The sequence below is a fragment of the Neopelma chrysocephalum genome, unplaced genomic scaffold (genome assembly GCF_003984885.1).
Source record: "Neopelma chrysocephalum unplaced genomic scaffold, ASM398488v2 Primary Assembly neopelma1_164, whole genome shotgun sequence".
Lineage (NCBI taxonomy): Eukaryota > Metazoa > Chordata > Aves > Passeriformes > Pipridae > Neopelma > Neopelma chrysocephalum.
This window is the reverse complement of record NW_020897826.1, coordinates 373,619-397,665: the sequence shown is the minus strand read 5'-3', so window position 1 is coordinate 397,665 and position 24,047 is coordinate 373,619. Positions and strand designations below refer to the sequence as shown.

The window sequence follows — 24,047 nt, the reverse complement described above, 5'->3', positions numbered from 1 at the left end:
AAGGAATTTTTAATGGAAAATGTCTCAAAAGCCAAGGGGAACAGTGTCTTTCTGCCCAGTGCCCGGCTCTGTTCCTACCTTCGGGAAGTTTTATGCTGGATTAAAATCGTCCCTTGCGCTGAGTGTGGTGTCCAGAGCCGGGGTGGGATCGGCACTGCTGGCACTGGAGTGTGGCTGGGCAGGGAGTGCCCGTTCCAGGGGGTGGTGGCAAGGGGTGAACAGGGCTGGGGGAGCCAGAGTTGCCCCAGCATGGGCCGGAGGGCTGGGATATGGCTGTGCCAGTGGCACCGGCACGGCTGTCACCCGGCCTGGCTCCGGCACTGGGCTCTGGCTGTGGGGGCCCAGTGCAGTGACTGGTGTGGTGCCCAGTCCCCCGTGCAGTGCCAGTGCTCAGTGCAGTGCCCTGTGTCTGCCTGTGTCTCCTATGCTGTGCCCCACGCCTGGGGCAGTGTCCCAGATCCCGGGGGCAGTGCCTGGTGCCCTGTGACCTACACCCAGTGTGGTGCCCCGTGCTTGGTGCCAAGCCCCGTTCCCAGGTCTGTGCCCTGTGCCTGGTGTAGTGCCCGGCGCCCCATGCCCGGGTCCGTGTCCCATACTTGGTGCCCAGAGCAGTCCCGGTGCTTTGTGCTGTGTCCCATTCCCAGTGTAATCCCAGTGCCCAGCACAATCCCGGCGCCGTGCCCCATGCCCAGTGCCCGGTGCTGTGCCCCATGCCCGGTACAGTCCCGGTGCCATCCCAGTGCAACCCCAGTGCTATCCCGGTAGTATCCCAGTCCAATCCTGGTGTAATGCTGGTGCTATCCCAGTACAATTCTGATGCCGTCCCGCTGCTATCTTGGTGCAATCCCGCTATAATCCTGGTGCTATGCCAGTGCTATCCCAGTCCAATCCCGGTGTTATCCCGGAACAATCCTGGTTATACCCCGGTGCAATCCCGGTGCATCCCGATGGTCGGTGCAATCTCGGTGCTATCCCGGTCCAATCCCGTGCTACCCCGATGTTATCCCGGTGCTATCCCGATTCTATCCCGGTACTATCCTGGTGCTATCCCCATTCTATCTCGGTGCTATCCCGGTTCTATTCCGGTCCAATCCCAGTTCTATCCCGGTGCTATCCTGGTGTTATCCTAGTGTTATCCCGGTGCTATCCCGGTTCTATTCCGGTTTTATGCCCGTTTTATCCCGGTCCAATCCCGGTGCTATCCCGGTTCTACCCTGGTGCGGTGCCCTCCCCGTTGTCTCGTTCCGCCGCCAGGGGGCGCCGCCGCGTCTCCCTTCGGGTCCCTTCGGCTGTTTCCGGAGTGGCGCGTGCGCGGGGGGGGCCTCGAAGGCGGCCGAGCGGCGGGAGGGGGCGGGGCCTAATCTTCGGGCCGTTCCGTCTCTGCTCGGCTATTTCCGGAACAGGTTCGGGCTGTTCCGTCCTCGCTCGGCTATTTCCGGGGCGGGTTCGGGCCGTTCCGGCGGCGCTCGGGCCTGTCCCAGGCTGGGCCGGGCCGGAGGCGGCAGAGCGGGGCTGGAGCCGGGCGGCGGCGGATGGGGCCGGCGGAGAGGTGGGACGGGGCCGGGACCGGGGGATCGAGAGAGGGGGGATCGGGGTGAGGGGCTGGAATCGGAACCAGGGTCGGCGCCGGGACCCCCTCAGCGTGAGGCGCCTCCGGGGCCTGGCGGGGACCCCCGGGGTGGGCCCCGGGCCGGGGCTCTGTCCGTGCTGGGGCGGCCTCGCAGATGTGCCCAGGCATGCGGGAGGTGTCAGCGCGGGGTGTCCCGCTGCCAGGACAGAGACACCCCCGGGCCGGGACACCCCTGAGCCTGTCCCTGCCCCGTCCCCACTGCAGGACTGTGCCCCACGACCCCCCTCGGGCTGTCCCTGTCCCCTCCCCGTGCAGGGGCTGTGCCCCCACTGATCCTCGCAGGCTGTCCCTTTCCCCTCCCCGTGAAGGGGCTGTTTTCCCCCCCAATTTCCCCGGGCTGTTTCCATCCCAGCAGTGCCATCAGGGGTTCCCCTGTGCCATTCCCCCCGCAATGATGCCAGTTTAGGGATCACCCTCAGCAGGGTACATTTCCCCCCTTTCTGGGGGTCCTAGGCACCCTTTTGGGGTGGCAGAGCCAGAGAAGAGCAGCCTGTGGGGGTCCCACCACTGCTCCCCCCCTGCTCGGGGGCGGTTCAGCCCCAGCAGACCCCAGGCTAGAGCTGGTGCCCCTGTCTGGTTGGATATGCCAGAGTTCAGCCTTGGGGGTGGCTTTGCTCTCTCTTGACACAGTTGCCCCCAAACCCTGGCTTTGGGATGAGCCAAATCCCACTGTTCCCTGGGAGGTTGGTCACTGCATTTCTTCTTCTGCGGGTGTTTCTCAGCCCCTTGAAAAGGATGATTCCTGTGGTCACGCACCTCCCAAACTGGGGGTCTCTGCACAATGGGGAATAAAACCAGGAGTGAAACCTATCTAAAATGGGATCTGCAGGAGCTAGAGTGGCCCCAGTGTTGCCTTTTGGTGGAGCCACGGCTGCCTCTCCTCCCATTAATGCGCAGCTTTGATTTCCCAAGCAGCTCTTGGAGCCACTGGGGAACTGGCCCTGTGACTTTCTCTGTGAGAGCAGGGCATGGAGACAGCTGAGTAAATATAGCCTAAATCACTGCTTTCCTGGCCATTCCCCCGCCCTGCCAAGGGCCGGTGTGTCCCCAAGGCTGGATTGGCCTCTGCTCTAGTCATCCACCATGTGGGAAAGTCCAAGGCATGGTTTGGTTTCTTTGGCGACTCCCTTTGACGTGGGCAGATCGTGCTTCCATTTGGCCATGTGATTCGTGGCGTGGATTCGTTTCCCCTAAATTTGGTCCGCTGCCCCAAAACCCTCCGTTTTTAACTTGCTGGAACAAGGGTTTAGGCACACAGGAAAATCCTTTTCTGCCCACAGTTGGGTCTCGCTGGACAAAAGCTCTGGGTTTGGAAGGGAAAGCGCTGGAAATTCATCTGGAATGTGGCAAGGAGCAGAGTGGTTTGTCGGAGCCAGTTTGGAGCCGTGTCAGAGCGCCGGGTGCCGGGGTGTGTTTACAATGAAAAAAGAGTATTTATAATATCGCGGGCTCTTTTAATTCCTCTGGGAATCTCTGGAGCTGTGGCTTGGAGCTGGAGCAGCCAAATAATGGAAGATAAAAAGCAAACAGAGGAAAGGGACGGTGGGTTTCTCAAGCTGGAAGGTCTTGGCTCTCTCACCAACACGCAAATAGTGCTGGTCTGCTAATGTGGATACTTCTTACCTCTTGGTTACTTCATGTGATTGCTGAGCTGTGCAGGGCTGCTAATAAATCATATAAATTCCAAATACCCTGGGGAATGTGATTTTAAGCAGATAAGTTAGCGAGAACAGTTGAACTTTTTTTTTCATGTACTCAGGTTTTTTTTAGAACTGTAATTTTTGAGGGAAGGAGCCAAAATACAGCTCCTGGGTTTATATATCCCTAAACCCAGCTTCATGAATGCTCCGAAAATGGAATTAAGTGTGTTCTTGCAGCTTGGGAGGTGGGGTAATGGCAGCCTGGAGTGAGGTGGTGGGGCTGGTGTAGGGCACTGGGTCCTTCTCTACTTGCTGCTGGCATATAGAAGTCTCTGGCCAAATAAAAAGCTCTTGCAGGGAAGAGGAGAAAGTTTCTGAGGTGGTTAAGAGAGGATGCGCTTCAGCTCAGCAAAAAAGTTGGATGTCAGAAGCCTCTGGACAGTGTGAGAAGTTTTGGAGTAGGTGTGCACAATACCTAAGGTGCTTCAGCCTTTGAGGAGGTCACTGGGACCTCCAGGTGTCTCCCAAAAATGAGAAAGGTATCAGTCATCCCAAGGCAGGTATTTACCCAGATCCTTAGATCTCTGCTAACCATGACATTGGCCTTTTCCATGAAATGTTCCAGATATTCCTTCACTTCCTTGGGCTTTGGTGTGAACAAAGCAAAATACTTAATGAAACTCAAGCGTGAGCAGTAAATGCTCTGTGTCCCTGGGAAAGGCAGCTCGTGGCCATGGGCAGGAGCTGCCCTGGCTGTGTAAATCAGGGGGATGTGAGGCAGCAGCAGATGTCACGATAGCAGGCAATTCCCTGTCCGTTTTTATCTTTGTGTCGTCCTATTTTCTCTTTTTATTAAAAGAAAAGTTTGTTCTTATTGTCTGCAACATGCAGTTCAAAACCTGATTTGCTGTTTGTGTTGCTCGCTGAGGATCTGGTGTAACTTGGAGAGGTTTTGGGCTGTGTAGATTGGTGTAGGCATCTTATTCTCTTAAATATTTTTAGGCATTCTTTCCCCTCACTGGAGGGAAAGCAACGCTCAGTCTTACTTCAAGTCAAGCTGCACTTTGAGCTGCATTTGGAACTGGGTGAAAAAGCACAGGAACCACATTTAAAACGTTAAGATGCTTTTATTTATGCACTGGGCACACACAAAAAGACTCGTAATGTGTTTTTTGTTTCAAACCCATGCATTAAACAAAGAAAGTATTGACAGCAGTTAATGAATCGGGGATTGTTTCTGGGTGCTGAGATAGATTTACCAAAGGTATTTAGCTGTCTGATGCATGGGATTTGCAGAGCAGCCTTAAGCAAGTGCTTGCCAGCACAGACACATGAGGTTCTTCTCCGAGAGCCGAGCAAACCTGGAGCTGGGCCCAGCTGAAATCTTTTGGCAGGCTGCTCCCTCTCCCCTGCTCGGAGGTGTGCTTCCAGCCGACAGGCTCGTGCGTGTCCCGGGCTCTCGGCCCTGCCTTCCCTGCAAAGAGCTGTTCCAGAGCTTTGGGAAGTGTGTTCCCGATCCACAGAGACACGCAGACTCGGTCAGCTGCACTCCGAGGGTGCAGAGCTTTCCTGGCCATTGGCTTGGCCAAGGAAGCCACTCGCTAGGTCTGTGGCAGGACAGAGGACAACTGTTCCCCCTGGAGAGGATGGCACTGGATTAACCATGTGGATTTGGATTTCCAGGGGGGCTCCTCGCAGAGCACTTGATGCCCATGTGGGCTGAGCGTGGGGAAGGCAGGTGAGACCACTCCAGGACCTTAAAGCCTGGCTTTAAGTCCTCTGGATTATTGCATGTGCCCAGTGACCCTCTGGGCCGTGGAGAGCAGGGTGGCACAGAACTACCTCTGCGTTCCCACCCCAGGGAACAAGGCTGTGGAAGGAGTCGGTTGGAAGAAGCTGCGGGACCTGCTCCTTGGACACACTCGGTGCTCCCGAGTCACTCTTCTCTTCCCACCCCTCCACGCAGATCTGCTTTTAAAAGCTACTGAACGAGTTTGCCAGGGCTGAGCGTTCTGTCCTTCCAGCCTCTTCGGCTGCACCGGCTTGTCAGAGGCGCCGGGAGTCGGGGCTAGGATCTGCAGGCAGGAGCTTGGGGGTGCCTGCGGGGGAGCATCAACCCAGCTGGGTTTGGGCTCTGCTGCCTCTGGGTGCCTTCTGGTGTCTGTCCTCTCTGGGAGGAGCAGGAGCTGCCGGCACCCGTTCCCACTCAGACCCTTGGCACTCAGACGGTGCCTGCGGCGCTGCGACTCCTCGACAGGCAGCGTTCAGAGGGGCAGCCAGTGAGCCTGGCCATAAATCTCTCTTTATGCTCTGGATTATGAAGTAATATTTTCCTGGCTGGGGCTTGGTTGGATTGGGGAAATGCAGGCTCTGCTGCAGCTGAATCCCAGCATGGTGGCAGCTCTTATGGCAGCCGTGCTGGGATGTGCTGCTTCCCCTAGGAACACAAGAGACCTCCCCAGGAGCTCTCCATGAGACTTGCAGCCTGGTGTTGCTCCTGGAGCTCTGAAAAAGCTCTCCAGCAACCTGGATCAGGCTTAATTCTGTTCCCCACCCGCCTCTGGCCGCAAGTACCTCACCTCCCTGCAGGCAGCGCCTGTTCATTCATGGCAAAGACAGCCTGGCTGGGACTCCTGCCCGAGCTCAGGCAGGCGGTGCAGGCTCTGGCTGCTCCACAGGTTTCCTGTGCCATGGCCTTTTTGTGCCTTTTGTCCTTGTCAAGGGAAGGAGCCCTCAGCGTGGTGCCAGGCTGGAGAGCCTGGCTGTGGAGAGGTGGAGCTGGCTTCTCTCAGGGGACTTACCCCGATCTTCAGATTTTGTGGCAGCATGTGCAGGGGTTGGTGGCACGTGCAGGTGTGTTGGCACGTGTGGGGTGACACCCCCCACAGCAGGGAAGAAGGCTTTGTAGCTGATATGAACTTAACGTACTGCTGGCCCGGAAGGGTTATTTTGAAATCCTGCAGATCACTACTGTTGGTGCCTCTCAGCAGAGTCCAACCCACGGTCAGAGCAGCCTTGGCTTCATGCCACGCTTGGTTGTGCACTGACCCCGCTGGGAAGGGTGTCCTGGCTCCCTCTGCCTCCTCCCCTCCCTCTCTGCCCAGGCTCCTGCAGCTCTGAGAAGAGCCTTCCTGCTCACTAATACTTTTCAGATGAGACTCAAGAGTTTTGAGCTGGGTTTGGTGGTTTCTGGGCCAAAGCAGCTTCAAGCTGTTAGTAGGACCTGCAGCGTTTCAGCAGGCCCAGGGTGTCCCTGGGAAGGCTGGTTTCTGGCTGCCCCGGTGCCTTGTGCAAATCCCGGAATGCTGGGATTTGCCTGGGGGAGGTGGAAAACTGGCCTGTGCAGCCAGGAAGGGATGGGAAAAGAGGACGTGCCTGGCTGGTGGGAATGCCCCAGCTCGTACTTCTCTTCAGCAACATGTTATAACCCAGGTTTATTCTTTTTGGTGGATTTCTGGGCACGGCAGGCAGCATATTCAATTTCTCTCTGAATAGCTGAAGGGCAGTTAGGAGATCTAAGTAGACTTGAAGGCTTCTAAAGATTATTTTAACTCCTCTCACCTCCATCCCTGCAAAAGGAACCCGCGCCTGCACTTGATGCTGTTGGTGCTTTTGAAAAGTTCAAAAATTGACTTTTAGCTCAGAGCAAAGCTTTGAAGTGCTGCTCTGTGGGAATGGCAGCACCTCTCGAAAGCCTTTCGCTGAAAGCTTGGTTAACCTACATTTGTGGGCAGCTCCCTTCAGAAGATGCCTTTGTGGGGGATTTTGTGGTGAGATATAAAGGTGAACTGTGAAATTTAATGGATTTTACAAGGAAAGGTTAAATCTGTTTGTTCTGCTCCTATTCAGGGCCTGCAGCTGGTGAGTGCAGGGTCATCCTTTTCTGTATGCGAAAGTTATCCTGCATAAAGGCTGTTTTGTCTCATTCGTTGTCTCCTTGTTTGCATAAGTGCTTCGAGGAGGGTAAGCTGAAGAAGCAGGAGTGAACCTCTTTAAGATGCAGAGCTGGTGCCTGGCTGTAGCAGAGAGGAGGTGGCATTCCTGCCTGCAACCACTGGCTCCTCTGTTGCTTTGGGGAGTGGAAATCAGGATTAGCATGTCCTGGTTGGATTCAGGGCTCAGCATCAGCTGATAGGTAGGAGAGAAACGAGTCCTGCCTCTCTCAGGTGAACCCCTAGTTTGAATGTTGGTGTATCGGGAGGGTGTGGGGTGCCTGGCTGTGCAGTGACAAGTCTTCTTCTCTTTGCAGGCACTGGGAAGGGGGACGTAGCACGACACACTGTTCTGGACTGGAAGCCTCTCAGACTCCAAGAAACCTGCTTCTTTTTTGGTGAAACGGACCCTGACCTCGGGTTTTCTTGCTGCATGCCCGCTCACCAGTGCTGGATTATGTTTGTCTCCTTCTCCCTTTGCTCCATAATTTGGCTGAATCGTGGTTTCAAGCTCAGGAAAAGGGGCTGCACCTAAAGAGCTCCGGGGCACCCGGACCAGGCTCCTGGGGTGCTGTTTCACACAGAGACATTCAGAGTGCTGATGGGGGAGAGCTGCCTCTGAGGACCCTCCTCTCCTGCCTGAAACGTGCTGTCTGACTGTTCAGAGCCCTTCTCCCCTCCCCCGGCAGAGAGGATGGGCAGCACCGACGGCTTCCAGTACCGTGCACTCTACCCCTACCGCAAGGAGCGCGAGGAGGATATCGACCTGCTGCCCGGGGACATCCTGGTCGTCAGCAAGGGGGCCCTGCAGTCCCTGGGCTTCAAAGACGGGGATGAGCAGACCCCCAACCAGATCGGGTGGATCCTGGGTGTCAACGAGCGGACCAAGCAGAAGGGGGACTTCCCTGGCACCTACGTGGAGTACGTGGGACCGGTGAAGATCTCGGTCCCTTCTCACCGGCCCCGAGTGCAGAGACCCCTGCCTGCCACGCCGGGGGCCAGCGGCTGCCGGCTGCCGGAGGCTGTGGAGCAAGGTAAGCCCTGCTATGTGCTGTGTTGGCTCCAGGACAACTCCACTCCTGGTGGGTGACAGAGGAGAGTGTGTGAGTGGCTTTGCAGGACAGCAGCGAAGCCCTTGGCTCAGCAGCTGCACAGTTGAGTTGCCTGGGGGTTGTGGGCTCAGGCTCAGTCCTAGCCCAGAGAAAAGCATGTTGTTCCTCCTCAACTTGCTCAGCAGAGCTTTTTGGAGCAAGCCTTGTCCTGCTCGTACCTCTGCAAGATCCTTCTCCCTCTCTGTCCTGCAACTGCCCAGGATCCCTGTGGCCCTTGGTCCCTGCTCCACTCAGTTCTGCCCTGCTCCCTCCCTTCAGGATAAGCCCTGACCTCTCCCAGCCACCAGCTCCCCGCCTCTGCAGCGCCTGGGGCAGTGCTCCCTGCCAAGAGCTGCTCAGCCCTGCTGAGAGACACAATTACTTGTCTCTGGGCAAGAGGAGAAAAGTCAGGGTCTAAAAGAGCACTTCTGAGAACTGGAGCTAATTGCTTGTCTGCCTGGCAGCCAGCCCTCCCCACGGGTCGCAGGGCCCTCTCTGGGGCTGGGCAGCCACCCTGAAGCTGGGCATGGACTGTCCTGCACCTGCAGCTGCCTCCCAGCTGGCACTGGGCTTGGCATGGATCTGGTCCGGGAGAGCCAACGTGCCTCAGCCCTGCCTGTGGAGCTGTGGCAGCTGCCTGCTCTTTGCCTGTGTTTTTTTCTTCCCAGGCACATAAACCCCATGGCAGGGGTTCAGCAGCCCCTGGGTTCCCCCCATCGACTTGTGAGACTCCACCTGGATTACTCCATCCAGGTCTGGGGTCCTCAGCACAGGAGAGATGTGGCCCTGTTGGAGTTAGTCCAGAGGAGGCCATGAAGATGCTCCAAGGGCTGGAGCACCTCTGCGTGGAGACAGGCTGGGAGAGCTGGGAGTGTTCAGCCTGCAGAAGAGAAGGCTCTGGAGAAACCTTGTGGCCTTCCAGTACTTAAAAGGAAAAAAGAAGAAGAGAGACTTCTTATACAGGCACATACTGATAGGACAAGGGGGCGGTTTTAAATTATAAGAGGAGAGATTTAGATTAGAAGTTAGGAAGAACTTCTTGACTCTGAGGGTGGCACAGGTTGCCCAGAGAAGCTGTGGCTGCCCCATCCCTGGAAGTGTCCACGGCCAGGTTGAACAGGGCTTGGAACAACCTGGGATAATGGAAGGTGTCCCTGCCCATGGCAGGGGGTGGAACAAGATGGACTTTAAGGTCCCTTCCAAGTGAGGAGTGACAGCCACACTTTGCCTTCCCATGCCTTGCAGAAGATCTTGTGCAGGTGCACACAGGAGGATTGGGGGCAGCAGCAGGAGCTGGTGGGTGTCACAGCATGTTCCCAGCTGACAGTCCTGCATCCCCCCTGTCCCTCTTTGCCTGGGAGTCACAACTATCCATCACATGCTTCTAGCTGTGTGAAACACCTCTGGGGTCTTACAAAACCAGGGTGGTGGGGCTGGTGCAGCTCCCTGCAGCTGCCTCACTTGCTCCTGCTGCTGGAGCCAGAGGGTTGGCCCCAGGAAACATCTCTGGAGGGTGGGAATGGTGCTGGGCCGTGCGAGCGTTTGGGTTGTCAGGGAGAGCCCTGACCTGAGTCATTCCACTCGCAACCTGCCTTTCCAAGAAAGCAGCTCCTCTTGGGAGCCTGGGATAGGCTCTGTGCTGGATGTGCTGGCCTTGCCTGTGTCCAGCCCCGTGCTCCCTCAGGGGCTGTCACTGTCAGCTCTCTCCTCCTCTTCTCAAGGAGGGCTTGGTGGAGGTGTGTCTGGGTGGTCAGAGCTGCTGGTATGATCTCTGGGATGTGGAACAAGATATGTTCCAAAACTCCTGACACATAGAAAAGGTGCAGTTGGAAAGGAAAATAAAAGCCAGCCTGTCTGTGGGGAGGGAGGGTGGGGTACCAGGGCACATGAGGAGGGTGCCAGCCCTGTCCCTGTCCCCTATGGGTGCATCCCCATAGCCAGCCTTCTCTCTGGGCACAGCCAGGGCCTGCAGGGTGGCACTTCAGATACCCAGGACCGTGTTACACTCAGCCTGTGTTGATATGGGCCGTTCACTTAAGAGCTGGACTCGGCAATCTTTGTGGGTCCCTTCCAAGTCAGAATAGTCTGTATTTCTGTATTCAGTGTTCTGCAGGGGAGACACATTTTTGCATCGGAGAAACTGCATTTGAGCCAAGCCTGTGTTGTTTCTTCACAGGCTGCACTTTGAGAGGTGCAGAGCTGTCTCCTGGCTGCCCCACGGAGCTCATGCCGTGCTTCCCGGGTCCTGCCCCGGCTGGCCAGGCTCCCTGAGCCCCACAGTGTCACTGGAGGAGCGGGGCCAGCACCACAGTCTGTCACGCAGCCCCCGGGAGCTGGGCTGGCCCTGCTGAACAGCAAGAGCCAGCGCGTTGTGCCAGTGGATTTACGAGCTGCTGGTGTTTGCCTTCCGCAGAGAACATGGGCGGAAAATGCGGCTCGGAAATATTTCCGCAGCTGCCCGGGCCGTGCTGGGAGCAGTGCTGAGAGCAGCCTTGTTCATGGCGGCCCAGCCCAGAGGCCCGGCAGGCTCAGGAGTCGCTGCTGGCTCCGGCACAGGCTGCCTGATAAAAAAAGGACAAGCTGCTCCCTGCTGAAGCAGCGCATTCCCAGCCGGGCCACGTGGGCAGCGCCAGCATTTACTCTCCCTTCAGCCCTTCCCAAGGGTCAGACTAGGAGCTGCCAGCCTGGCAGCTTGCCTGCTGCTTCCCCACCCTGACCAGCACCACACTGGGCCCCTTCCTGTGCCCAGGGGCTCGTTCTGGTGAGAGATTGGCCCCCTCCCTGCCACCCTCCAGCAGAGCTGCTGGGTGCCCACCCCATATGCTTCCCTATCCATGGGTGCTCTGTCTCTCCACGAGGCCGTGGGTGCAGGAGGCTCAGCCGGGTGTGGAGTCTCAGCTTGCTGCGCCTCGTGGTGAGACCACACCAGGCGAGTTCGGGTCAGATCCATGACAACGGAGCTGTTTCGCAACCTTTTGGCTCTGCCTCTGCAGAGTGGAGTGTGCTGGGTGTCCTCACCCACCGTGAGCTGCCCAAGGGCTGCCTGGTGCTGTGGACCAGCCCGGAGGAGCCTCCTGCACTGACTGGTGCTCAGTTGGAAGCAGGATGGAGCCTGGCACCGCTCATCCCTCGGCAAACCTCCTGCTGGCAGCAGCCTGGCCAGGCCTGCGTGCTCCTGCCCCAGCATGTACAGGGGGAGGGGGTGCCTGGAGCCAGAGTCTTGAGATCTGCTGGAAGTGGCAGTGAAATACCACCCGCCAAGGGGCTAAGGATCCCCCGGGAATGGGGGGGACCCTGGTTCTGTGCCGCAGGCTGTCTGTCTGTCTGTACCCTGTAGCAGCCTGCAGGAGGCTGTGGGCTCGCGGGGAGGGGGAGACACAGGGCCGGTTTCCATGTTAAACGAGCAATCAAAGGCAGGAATTTGCTGACATGGCGTTCTGTCTGAATCTCTGGATTAATCACAGCTCACCAAGGCGAGCGAGCTCCCTGGGCCTGCTCCTCTGCCAGCCCTGCACAGCCCCTGTGTTGGGCAGGGACGCAGCCCAGCCTGAGCTCCAGGAGCCCTGGTAACCCCTGTGCTGCCTGCCTGGGGGCTGGGGGTCTCCAAGCCTCTGCAGGGAGAAGTAGGATCTCTTGCACACACCCAGTCAGGGGCTGGAGAAAAGCTGGGCTCAACAAGTGCTGTGCTGGTTTCTGGGCCAGCTTACAGGTTCCTTGCAGCCTCTGTGCTGCATTTGCCTGGGCCACAGCTTTCCTGGCTCCTGTTGGAGGCTGTGTTGGTTGTGCCCTGCTCTGCTGCTGGTGGCTGAGCTGGCAGTGAGCCTTTCTGTCCCTCCCTCTCCCACAGGGTCTCCTCTCCTGGACTTGCAGGAGCAGTTCAGCCCTCCTGAGATTGCTCCGCCGCTCCTGGTGAAGCTGCTGGAAGCTATTGAGAAGAAAGGTAAGGGGTAATGCTGAGCACTGAGGAAGGCTGATAGATCCCAGAATCCCGCAGTGAGGGCAGAGGGGAAGGCTGATAGATCCCAAAATCCCACAGTGAGGGCAGAGGGGGAGGCTGAGCTCTGTGGGACACACAGGACACAGCTGCCTTCACACTCCTCCCTGGGTTGATCCGCTGTTCCCCAGTGCATGGCTTGACCCCACTGTGCCATCCTGCACAGAGGCCTGGGGTGAGGGTACTGGGTCTGAGCACCTACACACAGTGGATGGGTGCCGGGGTTTGAGCAGTGCTTCCAGCCTGGATCTGTGCCAGAAAGGGGAAGAAAGGTGGAGAAAGGGGGCCACTGAACCGGGTGTCCTGGGGGCCAAGGGGGCTGCGGCAGCATCTGCAGGGAGTTGGCTTGGACACCGTCCAGGCGTGGTTGGCTGTGCCACAGCCATTGCCCGGCTGGCACTGGGAGCTGACAGCAGTGTCCCCCTTCCAGGATTAGACAGCGAGATGTTGTACAGGACATCTGGCTCCGAACTGAGGCAGGCGCTGAGAACCGGTAAGAACCAGCTCTGCGTGGTGGAGGCGAATCGGCTCAGATGGAGGAGATTAGTGGATGTGACAGCGCCAGCAGTAATGCAATCCAGGCCAGGCTGCCTGTCCCCGGCAGTTCCTGACTCCTGGCACGCTGCCTGTGGGGCTGGGCTGTCCCCGTCCCAACACGTCCTTGCCTCGTGTGGAAGGGATGGGAGAGGGGGGATTCCTGACACCCTCCATGGGCTGGAGCAAAGGGATGTGGTGCCGGCTTGGAGACTCACAGGCAAAGAAATGAACCCCTGTGCTTGCCTCCTTCTCTCTTTGGGTGCTCTGCTGATGGGCTGGCAGAGGCTTCTCTGGTTCTGTCACATCACTAATAACCAGAGGAGAATCCTTCATAGCTTGGTGGCTCTGTGGTGCCGGAACTGATGTCTTTGCCGGGGAGCCTTCAGAGCTCTCTGCCTCTTGGCTTGGGCCTCATCCAGCACCACATTGGCATATCCCCTTCCACAGACATTCCTGCAAACCCCAACCACACAGTGCTGTCAGCCCTGGCTGTGCTGCTCTTGGGACAGGCTTTATGTGCTTCCCAAAATCCTGTGCCCTCCGTTCAAGGGAGACGTTATCCCCATTGGGTTCAGTGTGTGGCTGCTCAGTCTGTGCTTGGCTCTGCCAGCAGTGGGGAGCAAAATTCTCACCCAAGCCTTGCATGCCCAGGATTCTTGTGGCAAGATTCCTATGTGGGCACCCGAAATGACCTCTGCCCTTTCCCACGGGGAACTGCTGGGGTTCCCAGAGCCAACTTGTTTCTGGGGTGTACAGGGAACTTCCAGGAATCCTCTGTCACATGGGCTGCCTGAGGGCTGCCTCAGCTCCCTCGTGGTGCTGTGTCCCGTGATAGCTGGCTGGGAGGTGTGGGATGGTCTCAAGATGGGTGCTGACAGCACTGAAGCTGCTGGCTGGGTGTCCAGTGCTGTGCCCACCACCCATGGGAAATCTGTGTCCTGGCAGATTGGACTTTGGGCGACCTGGAGCCCTTGGATGTGCACTCCCTGGGCGAGGCGCTGCGGGGTTACCTGCAGGACCTGCCCTCCCCTGTGGTGCCTGTGTCGGTGCATGGAGACATCCTTCGCATCCTGCAGGGTAAGGGCCTTCCCTGTCTGCCTTGGGAATGGGATGGATGCGTTTGGGGTATTAAAAAAAGCCCTGTCCCTGTGAGCCTGGCACATGGCCCCCGCTGCTGACAGCGCTCCCACGCACAGAGAGCGGTGCTGGCTGTCCCAGCTCTTCCATCGTGTCTTGTTCTCTGCCCAGAGATCCCCCAGCCAGAGAATTGCCGGAAGCAGCTGCTGCTGGCCCTGGAGTCGCCTGCGGTACCGCTCCAGAACACGCTCACCCTGCAGTTCCTGCTCCGGCATCTGGGGAAGGTATCGCAGCGGGCCGAGAGCAACGGCCTCCACCCTCGGGCCCTGGGAGAGATCTTCGGCCCCCTGCTCCTGCGGCTGCCTGGCGCCAGGTACGTGAGGCCCTTGGTTCCGGCAGTGTTCCCAGCACTGGCCACTGCCTGCCGGGATGAGGAGTCCAGCCTGGAACAGCAGGTCTGCCCGCAGCCCCTGCCTGTGGGATTAAACTGCTGGCAGCACACAGGGGTGGGACTCAAAGCCAGGACAGAGCCCTTGCTTCTGTGTCAGCCTGGGATCTGGCAGCTGGGGTGACCAGCTGACCCCAGCTGCCCCTTTGCCCAGGGCTCATGGGAGCAGTGCCACTGCTGTTCTCCACCGCAACTGCTGTTCTTAACTTGTCTGCTCTCTCCCTGCAGCCCAGAGCTGAGCCCTGACTTCTCCGTGCTGTTTTTGGAGACACTCCTGCAGACAAAGGAGCTGGAGCCGGAACAGTTGCCTCCAGGTACTGAAATGCCCCTTCCTTGGGGCCTGAGGCGCTGGTGTTTATGCTCTGTGGGTGTGGAGTCTCTGCCCCCGCAAACGGGTTGCCGAGGGTGTTTCGGTAGCCCAGCTGTGCCTGGAGGCTGGCCCAAGGTATAGATGTGCCTGGAGTAGCTCCTGGTAGCATGATGGCCAAGGGGGCTTTCCAGGCCAGTTCCTGCAGGGAGGGGGACTAGGATTTGGGCTCACCCAGTTTCAACTTTCCTTCTCTTGCAGCCTTGCCTCCCAAACCGCCGAAGCCAAAGCCCAGCGCAGCCAGCCTGGCCAACGGGAACAGCGCACCCTTGCAGGATGCTGAGTGGTACTGGGGGGACATTTCTAGGTAAGGGAGTGACTGGCACCTCATGCCCAGGGTGCTCTGTCCATCAAGGCATATAGGGGAGCCTGTCACAAGCCATGACAATCCTGTTCCTTGCAGGGAGGAGGTGAACGAGAAGCTACGGGACACACCGGATGGGACTTTCTTGGTGCGTGATGCTTCCAGCAAGATCCAGGGGGAGTACACACTCACGCTCAGGTAGGGCACTGGGATCCTCTGCCACTCTGGGATGCAGCTGTGGGTATGAGTCCCTGTGCTTCCAGCTGCTGGGATGCCAAGAGCATCTGCTGTAGGGTGTTGGGGTGGTGGTAAGTGCCCTCTCCTGTCCCCTCCCCACTATAGGAAGGGAGGCAATAACAAGCTGATCAAGATCTTCCACCGGGAAGGGAAGTATGGCTTCTCAGAGCCCTTGACTTTTGGCTCCGTGGTGGAGCTCATCACCCACTACCGGCACGAGTCGCTCGCCCAGTACAACGCCAAGCTGGACACCAGGCTGCTCTACCCCATCTCCAAGTACCAGCAGGTGAGCCCTGGGCCTCAGGTGCACGATGGCCAACACAGCCTGAACCAGTGGCACTTGCTCCTCCATCCCTGCTCCTTTGGGAGATGACAATGTCCCACCCCTTCCCCCCATGCCGGGACATTGTGTTGTGGGGTGACATATGTGCGGGGCTGGTGGGGTTTCATGGGACCAGCTGGAGCAGGTCCTGACTGAGGCTGTGCCTATGGCAGGACCAGCTGGTGAAGGAGGACAGTGTGGAAGCCGTTGGGGAGCAGCTGAAGGTGTATCACCAGCAGTACCAGGACAAGAGCTGGGAGTACGACCTGCTGTATGAGGAGTACACGCGCACTTCCCAGGTACGTGGGCACTGCCTTCCCCAGGGACTGCCCTGGCACCCCCTGAGTGCTGGCAGCTGCCATGCTGTGCAGAGGGGAGGGCAGAAATTGGGCACCCGCTGCCCTCTTTGTCTGCTGCTGGACTTGAGGGGCCTCCCCAGAGGATGGGTTTGAAGTGGGGGTTATTTTAGCTGCGGCAAGGACAGTGCTGCTTTGGGGAGGGAGGAAGAGAGGATGAGAATGGGCAGAAATGTTCCTCAGCTTTCCCCTCCCTTCTCCCCAGGAGCTGCAGATGAAGAGGACGGCAATCGAGGCCTTCAATGAGACGATCAAGATCTTTGAGGAGCAGTGTCAGACCCAGGAGAAGTGCAGCAAGGAGTACATAGAGCGCTTCCGGCGGGAGGGCAACGAGAAGGAGGTGCAACGGTGAGGCTGGGGGAGATGGAGACCTGCCCTGCCTGGGGAAGGGCTCCAGGAGCTGGAAGGATCCTCCTGGCCCAGCACAGAGCTGAGGCATGCACAGTCCTTGTCTCAGCAGTGTGCTGTGGGCTGGAGCTGGCAGGCAGCCTCCTCTGCCTCCCCCACTCCAGCTTACAGCCCCCCTCTTTCTCCCAGGATCCTCATGAACTCGGAGAAGCTGAAGTCTCGCATCACAGAGATCCACGACAGCAAGATGAAGCTGGAGCAGGACCTGAAGAAGCAAGCCTCGGAGAACCGGGAGATCGACAAGCGCATGAACAGCCTCAAGCCAGACCTCATGCAGCTGCGCAAACTGCGGGACCAGTACTTGGTGTACGTAGCTCCCCTCCAGCACGGCCCAGGAGCCATCCAGCTGGCTCCTCCAGGGCTTTGGGGCTCGTTGGACCGGCTCAGAGCCTGTTTGGTGCGGGAGTGAACTCTGCAGTGCGGCCACGGGGCTCGACGGGCCCTTAGAGGGGCAGCTGCTGCCCTCTGGTGATGGCCATGCCCTGGAGCCCTGGCCTGGGCTGAGCTCTGCCTTTCCTCCCCCAGATGGCTCACGCAGAAGGGTGCCCGACAGAAGAAGATCAACGAGTGGCTGGGCATCAAGAACGAGACGGAGGAGTGAGTGTCCCTGTCCCTGCTCGTCTGGGAGTGCAGGTTCCGCCTGCACCGAGGCCGTGGGCACCTCCCAGCTCCCTGCATGGGAGCTGAGGAGTCTTCCCTGCCGGAATGGGTTGTGGCAGCAGCAGTGTGGGGGAGATCTGGGTGCCCAAACTGAGGGAGTCTGACCCTGCCTGTGCTCCATTGCAGCCAGTACTCCATGATGGATGACGAGGAGGAGCTGCCCCACCACGAGGAGCGAACGTGGTACGTGGGGAAGATCAACCGCGTGCAGGCAGAGGAGATGCTGTGTGGCAAGAGGGATGGCACCTTCCTGATCCGTGAAAGCAGCCAGAAGGGATGCTACGCCTGCTCTGTGGTGTGAGTATCCCTGTGCAGATGTGGAATGGGGCTGGTGAGGGCTGTGTTTCCACACAGCTCCACCCTTCCCTCACCAGATGCTGGAGGTGTCAGCTGGGCTTTCCCAAAGTCTCCCCTCTGCCTTGGCTCCTCCTGCCAGGGCCAGGTGTATCTCTGGGCTGCTTTGGTGGCCCCTGCTCATGCCCTGCTGTCCCTGTCCCACTGCTGACCCAGGCTCTTTGTCTCCCTGACAGGGTGGACGGTGACACCAAGCACTGCGTGATCTACAAGACGGCGACGGGCTATGGGTTTGCTGAACCCTACAACCTCTATGCCTCCCTCAAGGACCTGGTCTTGCACTACAAGCACACGTCCCTGGTGCAGCACAATGACTCCCTGAATGTCACGCTGGCTCACCCGGTCCTTTCCCAGCCACCAGCCAGATGAGCAGCCCATGCACAACACAACAGCTGCCTTCAGCTTCTTCCCAGGGCGCTGCTTTCTGGCTCTGGACTCTTGCACCCTGTATAGTTGAGTCTCTGTGCTCCTGCTCCTTCAGAGCCTCTGAGATGTCTGTGACCGTTCCTGATGTCCCTCTTGGTCAGTAGCTGAAACCCGTGTTGGCTGATGGGACAGAAAGGCTGGGCTGTTGATTCCCAGCGGGCTCCAGCCTCTAGGAGGTGGGATCCAGTTGTGATTGAATTGCTGGGGGCGAGCACAGCCCCCTTCCCTTCCCTGATAAGCAGGTCAGATCCCCTTCTTGCTGGCAGGTCGCCCCGCTATGCATCACTGTAGAGCTTGGTTCCCGATTCCTCGGAGCACTCCAGCTGGGACCGAGGGGCTCCCTGTCTGGATGCTGGAGGAGGCAGAGGAGGAGCGTATGCATCCTTCAGTCTCGCTTCCCTTGGTGGTCTGGCAGGCTGTGATGGTGTCTGGTACGAGGGCTGCTGCTCTTGCATGCAGAGACTCATTTAGGAAGGAGAAACCTCACCCTCCGTGGGGCTCCCCGGCTGAGGTCTCCCCACCTCACCGTCATTCCCTAGTGTCATAACCACCTCTGGAGTGTTGCTGCCTGGGCAGGGAGGATCCAGTTAGCGATGGATCTCTTGCTTTAGTTGTGCCAGCGAAGCTGTGAAACCCGTGTTGGTACCCGTGTTTTTCCTGGCAGGATCTGTGGGATGCACAGCTCGTTGTTCTTGGCTGGCCTCGGTGACTCTGCACACATAACCTGTTTGAAGCTGGACTGTAGCTCTGTAAATATGGTTCTTTTTGTGAGCTTCCCTGGTGCTGGTGTTTGCTGAGCCCCCACTGCCACCCCCAGCGTGGGCAGCAGCTGCCAGGCTGCCCTGGGCCCTGCAGCTCGAGCAGGAGAGGGCTGGAGTCCAACACACACTACGAGCCCTACATGGAATGAAGGACCTCTCTGCTGCAGGAGGACAGATCTGCTGGGCCCAGGGCATGCTGAAATGTATCTGCATGATGGTGAACTACGTATGCAAAGCACTTAGAATCATGGGTACTGTATGGGGTCCGGGGCAGGGCTGCCCACTGTGGGCAGGGCATTGTGTCCAAGGTCAGAGGGCCTGAGGGCAGCCAAGGTGGCTCTGGAAGAGCTTTAAAAGCTGAGCTGAGAGTTGAGGCTGTGGTGGCATTTGCTTCCCTGGGTTCTCTCGTCTGCTTGGCTTGAGGAAAGCATTCTTGGTCTTGATTTGCAGGAGAGGCTCGTTCCTTTTTGGAGGCTGCATCCCAGGGATGGGGTTTTGCTGCTTCTGTTTCCTGTGGCAGCTCTGCTGGCTTCACAGGGTGCTGTGTGCTCGTGCTCTGCCTGCAGCCTGTCCTTGATGTCCCACCTGCATTGGGGACCATGCTGTCTCTCCTTCCCCGGCCAGCTCTGCTGCTTGCCTTGCCCTGGGCTGGTCCCCAGATCCTTTTGGAGCTGGGATTGCTGGCGCAATCGTCCTCTTCCCATTGCTTGTGGCAGTTCTCTTGTGCTCGATTGTACAGGTCCTGTTCCCTGCTCTGCATGTCCTCTCTGGGCCCTGGTTTTTGGGTCTGGTTTGTTGGTGTTTGATGCTGTGGTGCAGGTGACAGGTCAGGGGAGCTGCGGGTGCTGTGGTTGGCTTCAGAGATCACTTAGGAAATGCTGCCAGGGATAATGAAGGGAATTCTTTGGGCTCGGGCGCGTGAGAGATAAGAGCATGTGGGAATGGGGCAGGAAGGCTCCATCCTCATAGTGCTCTCCAGTGACCTACTGGAGTCTGTGGAATGGCTGGGTGGGCTGCACCAACACCGCAAAGCTCTGTCAGTCTCCCACACTGGTCACCGTGGCACATTTTCAGCCTGGAGACTCTGTGCTAGTCCTGTGCTTGTCCCTGCACTTCCATCATGTCCCTGTGCCACGGGATGGGCTGCAGGTGATGGGATCCTCAGCCTCTCACTCCATGGGCTCCACGTTCCCCCACCACCCCACAAGGTGAGCTCAGGGCCAGTCCTGCCAAGGGGAGTTGCTCCCAGCTCATGCCAGGACTTGCTGAGCATCTGGAAGAGTCTCAGCTTCAAGCTGTCACCTGTCAACACTTCGCTTGCTGCTCGCCCGGCTCTGCTGCCCAGGGAAATTTACCCTGTTTTTGTATCCTTTGGGCTGAATTTCTGCAGTTCTCCCCGTGCTGTCCCTTTCTGCTGCACAGCCGCAGTCCCTTCCTCCCCAGGAGCGGGGGGGATGTGGTGTGTGGTGTCATGGTGACCCCTCTGCACCTTCCAGCACTGCCATTCCTGCCCACTGGGTGGCCTGTCCCCGACAGGGCTCTGCTCGGATGTCCTGTGTACGACGAGGAGGAAGATGCCCTTCCCCAGGGCTGCCTTTCCCTGACGGTGCTTCACTCGGCTCCCTGAAACGCAGCTTTTTCCTCGCTCTCCCCGGGGTGGGAGCCCAGCCCCCGAGCTCCTGCAGCGCTGCTCCCCCGGCATAAGCTCGCTGTGATTTGTCCTTTGCTGCTTTCGCTCGTTCTGAACCCGCTGGCGCCGCGTTTGAAGGCGCCGGGCTGTGCTTTGCTGCTTGTGACCCCCCACGTCCTCCAACCTAGCCGTGCCATGGGTGCAACGTGGCTGTTCCTGCTCCCCGGGGACAGCTTGGGACTTGTCCCTCCGTGTCCCTGCTCGGGGGGCTCCATGACCCCCCGTGTAACCCCCCAAGGGGTGCTGGCGCAAGTTTGTGCTCAGAGAGGACGTGGTGGCTGCGTGAGGTTTTAGTTTCTTAGGCGTATGCAATAACGAATAACCTTCCCCCCCGAGCTGTCCGTTACCAGCAGTAGTGCTCTCTGCTCTTTCTGTTGATGTTTACTAATGTAAATCCAGTATTTGTTACTGTAATAGGATTTTTTTTTTGTACGGTACTTTGAAAAAACCCACAAAAACGACCAAAAAAAAAACCGAACAAAAAAGAGGAAAGAAATAAAGAGAGTTAATGACCCGGCTGCTGGATTGCTGGGGGAGGGTGGTACGTGGGGAGCGGGGGCGTGAGGGCGGCAGTTCCTGGGCTGGGTGCAGGATGTGACCCATCCTGCGAGTGGTGCCAGGACTCTCCTCCCCGGTTTTGCAGGGCCGGGGCACGTGAGGACCAGCCCTGGGCTCGCCGAGGGACGAGAAACGGCCGGAAAAGGAGGCTCTAAACAGCGGGGGAAGTGCGAGGTTCCTCCACACTCAGCCCCGGAGTTGGGCTCAGGGGACAGCTGGGGCAGCACCCCCTTCCTCCGGGTACCGCCTGTACCCGGAGCTGCCACCCTGGGGGTGCTCCAGCACCAGAACTGCCCCGGGGGCTGCGCGGGGCTCGGCGGGGATCCAGCCCCTTCCCTGCTCGGGAAACACCAGGCGTGGGCTGCCCCAGGTCGGGGTTCAGCCCCAGACGCGTCGCAGCCCGCGGGGAAGCAGCAACGGCTGGAGGGCTGTGACCCCGGAGCTCCAGCTCAGCCCCGGGGGGACAGCAGGGATGGGGTGGCCGGAGCCCCACGTGAGGCGGCAGCGTCACCGCCGAGGCAGGAAGGGCAGGAAGGGCGCAGGGAGGCGGGCGCAGCCGAGCTTTAAAAGTCCTTGCTGGGACGGGCTCGCTTCCGCGTCACCCCGGCGTCCCCATGGCCCCCACGGTGCCGCTGCCTGCCCTGGCGCTGCTGGCCCTGCTGGCCCTGGTGGCCCCGGGGCTCGGGGTGGCCCCCGGCTGTGACCGCCCTGCCCACCTCTGGTGCAGCTCGCCGGAGATCGCCGTCGCCTGCCAGGTCAGAGCCGCGGGTGCCAGGGCTGCCCCACGCAGGGCAGGGTCACCCCACACGTGGGGACATGTCCTGCCTGCCCGGCGGCGGGGATGAGGACGCGGGGACGGGGTGGGGGCATCGCCCGGCCACGGTACCTGGAGCCAGTGGCGGCTCCGAGCGCTGCTGTGGCACAGGCGGGCACAGCGCGGGGATACTCAGAGCTTCCGTGCCACACCGGCATCCCTGGGGAATTGCTGTGCTCCAGCCGGCCCCTGACCCTGGACCCTCCCTGGCCGCCTCTGGCACTTCTACTTTTTAAGCATAAAACGGCTTTTCAGCTTATTCCTGCCGCGAACAGCCCCAGGCAGTGACAACTGTGTGACGGTGGCTCTGGCAGTGCCCTGTGAGCCCCGCGGGACTGCAGCCACCACCCGGCGGTGGGTGCAGGGCTGTACCCCCACCCAGGCGTGTCCTGGCCTAAATTTGTTTTCCTCTGAAACAGTTTGGGGAAGTTCTCGTGGAAAACCCCAGCGCTGGGTTTCGGCCACTCACAGGATCCTGCGGCTGCCTGAGGCCCCTGGCCACTTTCACTTCCCTCCAGCCCTGCACACCCTCATCCCCCTTCTGCCCCACACCTCAGGAGCTTTACCCCCTGCAAATATTGGAGGTCTGCAGCTGTATCCCCCCTGTGCACCCTGAAACCTCCCCGCACGCAGGTGGAGAGTCGCTGCCCCAACCTCCCTCGCCCCGCGGCTGCCCCGGTGGAGCTGAGCCTGTACTACGAGAGCCTGTGCCCAGCGTGCCGTGAGTTCCTGGTCCTGAAACTCTTCCCCACCTGGCTGCTGCTGCCCTCGGAGATGCTGAACATCACCCTGGTGCCCTATGGCAATGCCCAGGTAGGATCTGGCAGAGCCGGTGCCGCGGGCACTCACCCCGGTGCCGCCGGCCCCGCTCAGACCGGTTGGTCTCACAGGAGAGGAACGTCAGCGGGAAGTGGGACTTCCAGTGCCAGCACGGCCCCGAGGAGTGTTTGGGCAACATGATCGAGGTGATGGTCCCTGTTCCCGTGGTGCTGGCATGGGGGAAGTCCAGTGGTCCCGTACCACCCACCCTGTTCCCGTAGGCCTGCCTGATGCACGAGGCCAAGAACTTCAGCACCTACTTCCCCATCATCTTCTGCCTGGAGTCGGGCAGCTCCGTCACCAAGAACCTGGAGGCTGTATGTCCCCTCCCCCATCCCTCATGCCCTGCTGTGGGGATGTCTCTGTCCCTCATGCCCCGTAGGGACATCCCTGTCCCCCTGAGTGCCCTGTGTGTCCCCTCTCCTGGCAGTGCCTGCAGATCTATGCCCCAGAGCTGGACAGGGGCCGTATCGCCGCCTGCGTGCAGGGGGACACAGGGATGGCCCTGATGCACCAAAACGCCCAACTGACCGAGGCACTCGACCCCCCGCACCAGTTTGTGCCCTGGATCGTCATCAATGGGGTATGGCAGGGGGGACCAGTGTGCCAGGCAGGGCTGGGGCACCATGGGGACCCCCCTGAGCCGCTCCATCTCCCCTCACAGAAGCACACGGATGAGCTGCAGGCACAGGCAGAGGCCTCGCTGCTGGGGCTGGTTTGCCACCTCTACCAGGTGGGACAGGGATCTGGGGGACAGTGGGGCTTGGGGACATGTCCTTGTCCCTGCTGGGGCTCTACTGGTCACTCTCTGGCAGGGGGAGAAGCCTGAAGTCTGTGGGAGCTCAAAGGCCCCAAAGATCCCGTTGGGCTGCAGGCGCTGAGGGACGTTGTGGGAGCACCGAGGGAGAGGCCAATAAAAAGGATTTTTTTTTTGAAAAAAACAAGGATCTGGAGTGGTGTGTTGGGGGGAGCAGGCAGCGGGTGGTCCTGCCCCACCATGGTGCAAGGGGGAGGGAGCTGGGCATCAGGGCAATGGGACTGCCCTCTTCCTGCACCCAAGGCATGTGACAGGATGTGCCGGGCTCTGCCAGGGAATCACCTGCTCCTGGGGATCACAAAGGAGCCCCTTGAAGATTTCCATGGAAATCTGCTACGCCCCTCCCTTAGGAACAGAACATTCGCTCTCTCCGAGCCCTGGGAAGCAGCTCTGATGTCCTCCTTTCTCCTTACACTGAAAGCATAAACCATTTCAGCAGCTCTGTGGGCCAAGACCATCCCAGCTCCTACCAGTCCTTCTCCATTCCCAACCAGCAAGTCTAGGACAGTGTCTTTCCTGATGGCTCCCTGAGTACTTGAGACAAGAAGTTCTCTCCCACAAACTTGAGGAATTTCCCAGACCTGCTGGCCACAGCAGGAGGCCATTCCCAGCTGGGGGCTGGGAAACTGAAATCCACCGTAAGGAGAAGGACTCCTGATCCAGAGAGTTCTCCTCACTGCCTATGGAAAAATCCTCAGTGCTGGGTGATGGACACCATCTCCTACTGCAGCCCGTGCTTCGTTTTCCACCCCCCTCATCTTCACCCAGAGGCTCCCAACCACATCATCCCCAACTGTGGGGACTG

At 59.1% G+C, this 24,047-nt stretch overlaps 2 protein-coding genes across 2 annotated transcripts; both read left to right on the top strand.

The window, feature by feature from the left end:
• Window positions 1-1,447: 1,447 nt before the first annotated feature.
• Window positions 1,448-20,696, top strand: PIK3R2 (phosphoinositide-3-kinase regulatory subunit 2). The gene is made up of 16 exons (XM_027701601.1): window positions 1,448-1,549; window positions 7,520-8,236; window positions 12,141-12,233; window positions 12,718-12,780; window positions 13,770-13,901; window positions 14,073-14,274; window positions 14,578-14,663; window positions 14,918-15,023; window positions 15,120-15,218; window positions 15,363-15,543; window positions 15,753-15,878; window positions 16,141-16,283; window positions 16,473-16,649; window positions 16,869-16,940; window positions 17,130-17,300; window positions 17,534-20,696. The coding sequence occupies exons 2-16, from the start codon at window positions 7,897-7,899 to the stop codon at window positions 17,724-17,726; spliced, it is 2,184 nt and encodes a 727-aa protein (XP_027557402.1). The 5' UTR covers window positions 1,448-1,549; window positions 7,520-7,896; the 3' UTR covers window positions 17,727-20,696.
• Window positions 20,697-21,390: 694 nt separating this feature from the next.
• Window positions 21,391-23,357, top strand: IFI30 (IFI30, lysosomal thiol reductase). The gene is made up of 7 exons (XM_027701610.1): window positions 21,391-21,547; window positions 22,240-22,419; window positions 22,497-22,571; window positions 22,647-22,742; window positions 22,856-23,008; window positions 23,090-23,158; window positions 23,241-23,357. The coding sequence occupies exons 1-7, from the start codon at window positions 21,407-21,409 to the stop codon at window positions 23,304-23,306; spliced, it is 780 nt and encodes a 259-aa protein (XP_027557411.1). The 5' UTR covers window positions 21,391-21,406; the 3' UTR covers window positions 23,307-23,357.
• Window positions 23,358-24,047: the final 690 nt, after the last annotated feature.

Excerpts from the sequence above, each read along its gene's own strand:
- PIK3R2 (XM_027701601.1), top strand. The coding sequence starts at position 7,897 with ATGGGCAGCACCGACGGCTTCCAGTACCGTGCACTCTACCCCTACCGC. Across the intron at positions 15,219-15,362 it reads GAGTACACACTCACGCTCAG|GAAGGGAGGCAATAACAAGC; the intron begins GTAGGGCACTGG and ends TCCCCACTATAG. Across the intron at positions 15,544-15,752 it reads CCATCTCCAAGTACCAGCAG|GACCAGCTGGTGAAGGAGGA; the intron begins GTGAGCCCTGGG and ends TGCCTATGGCAG.
- IFI30 (XM_027701610.1), top strand. The coding sequence starts at position 21,407 with ATGGCCCCCACGGTGCCGCTGCCTGCCCTGGCGCTGCTGGCCCTGCTG. Across the intron at positions 22,743-22,855 it reads TCACCAAGAACCTGGAGGCT|TGCCTGCAGATCTATGCCCC; the intron begins GTATGTCCCCTC and ends CTCTCCTGGCAG. Across the intron at positions 23,009-23,089 it reads CCTGGATCGTCATCAATGGG|AAGCACACGGATGAGCTGCA; the intron begins GTATGGCAGGGG and ends CTCCCCTCACAG.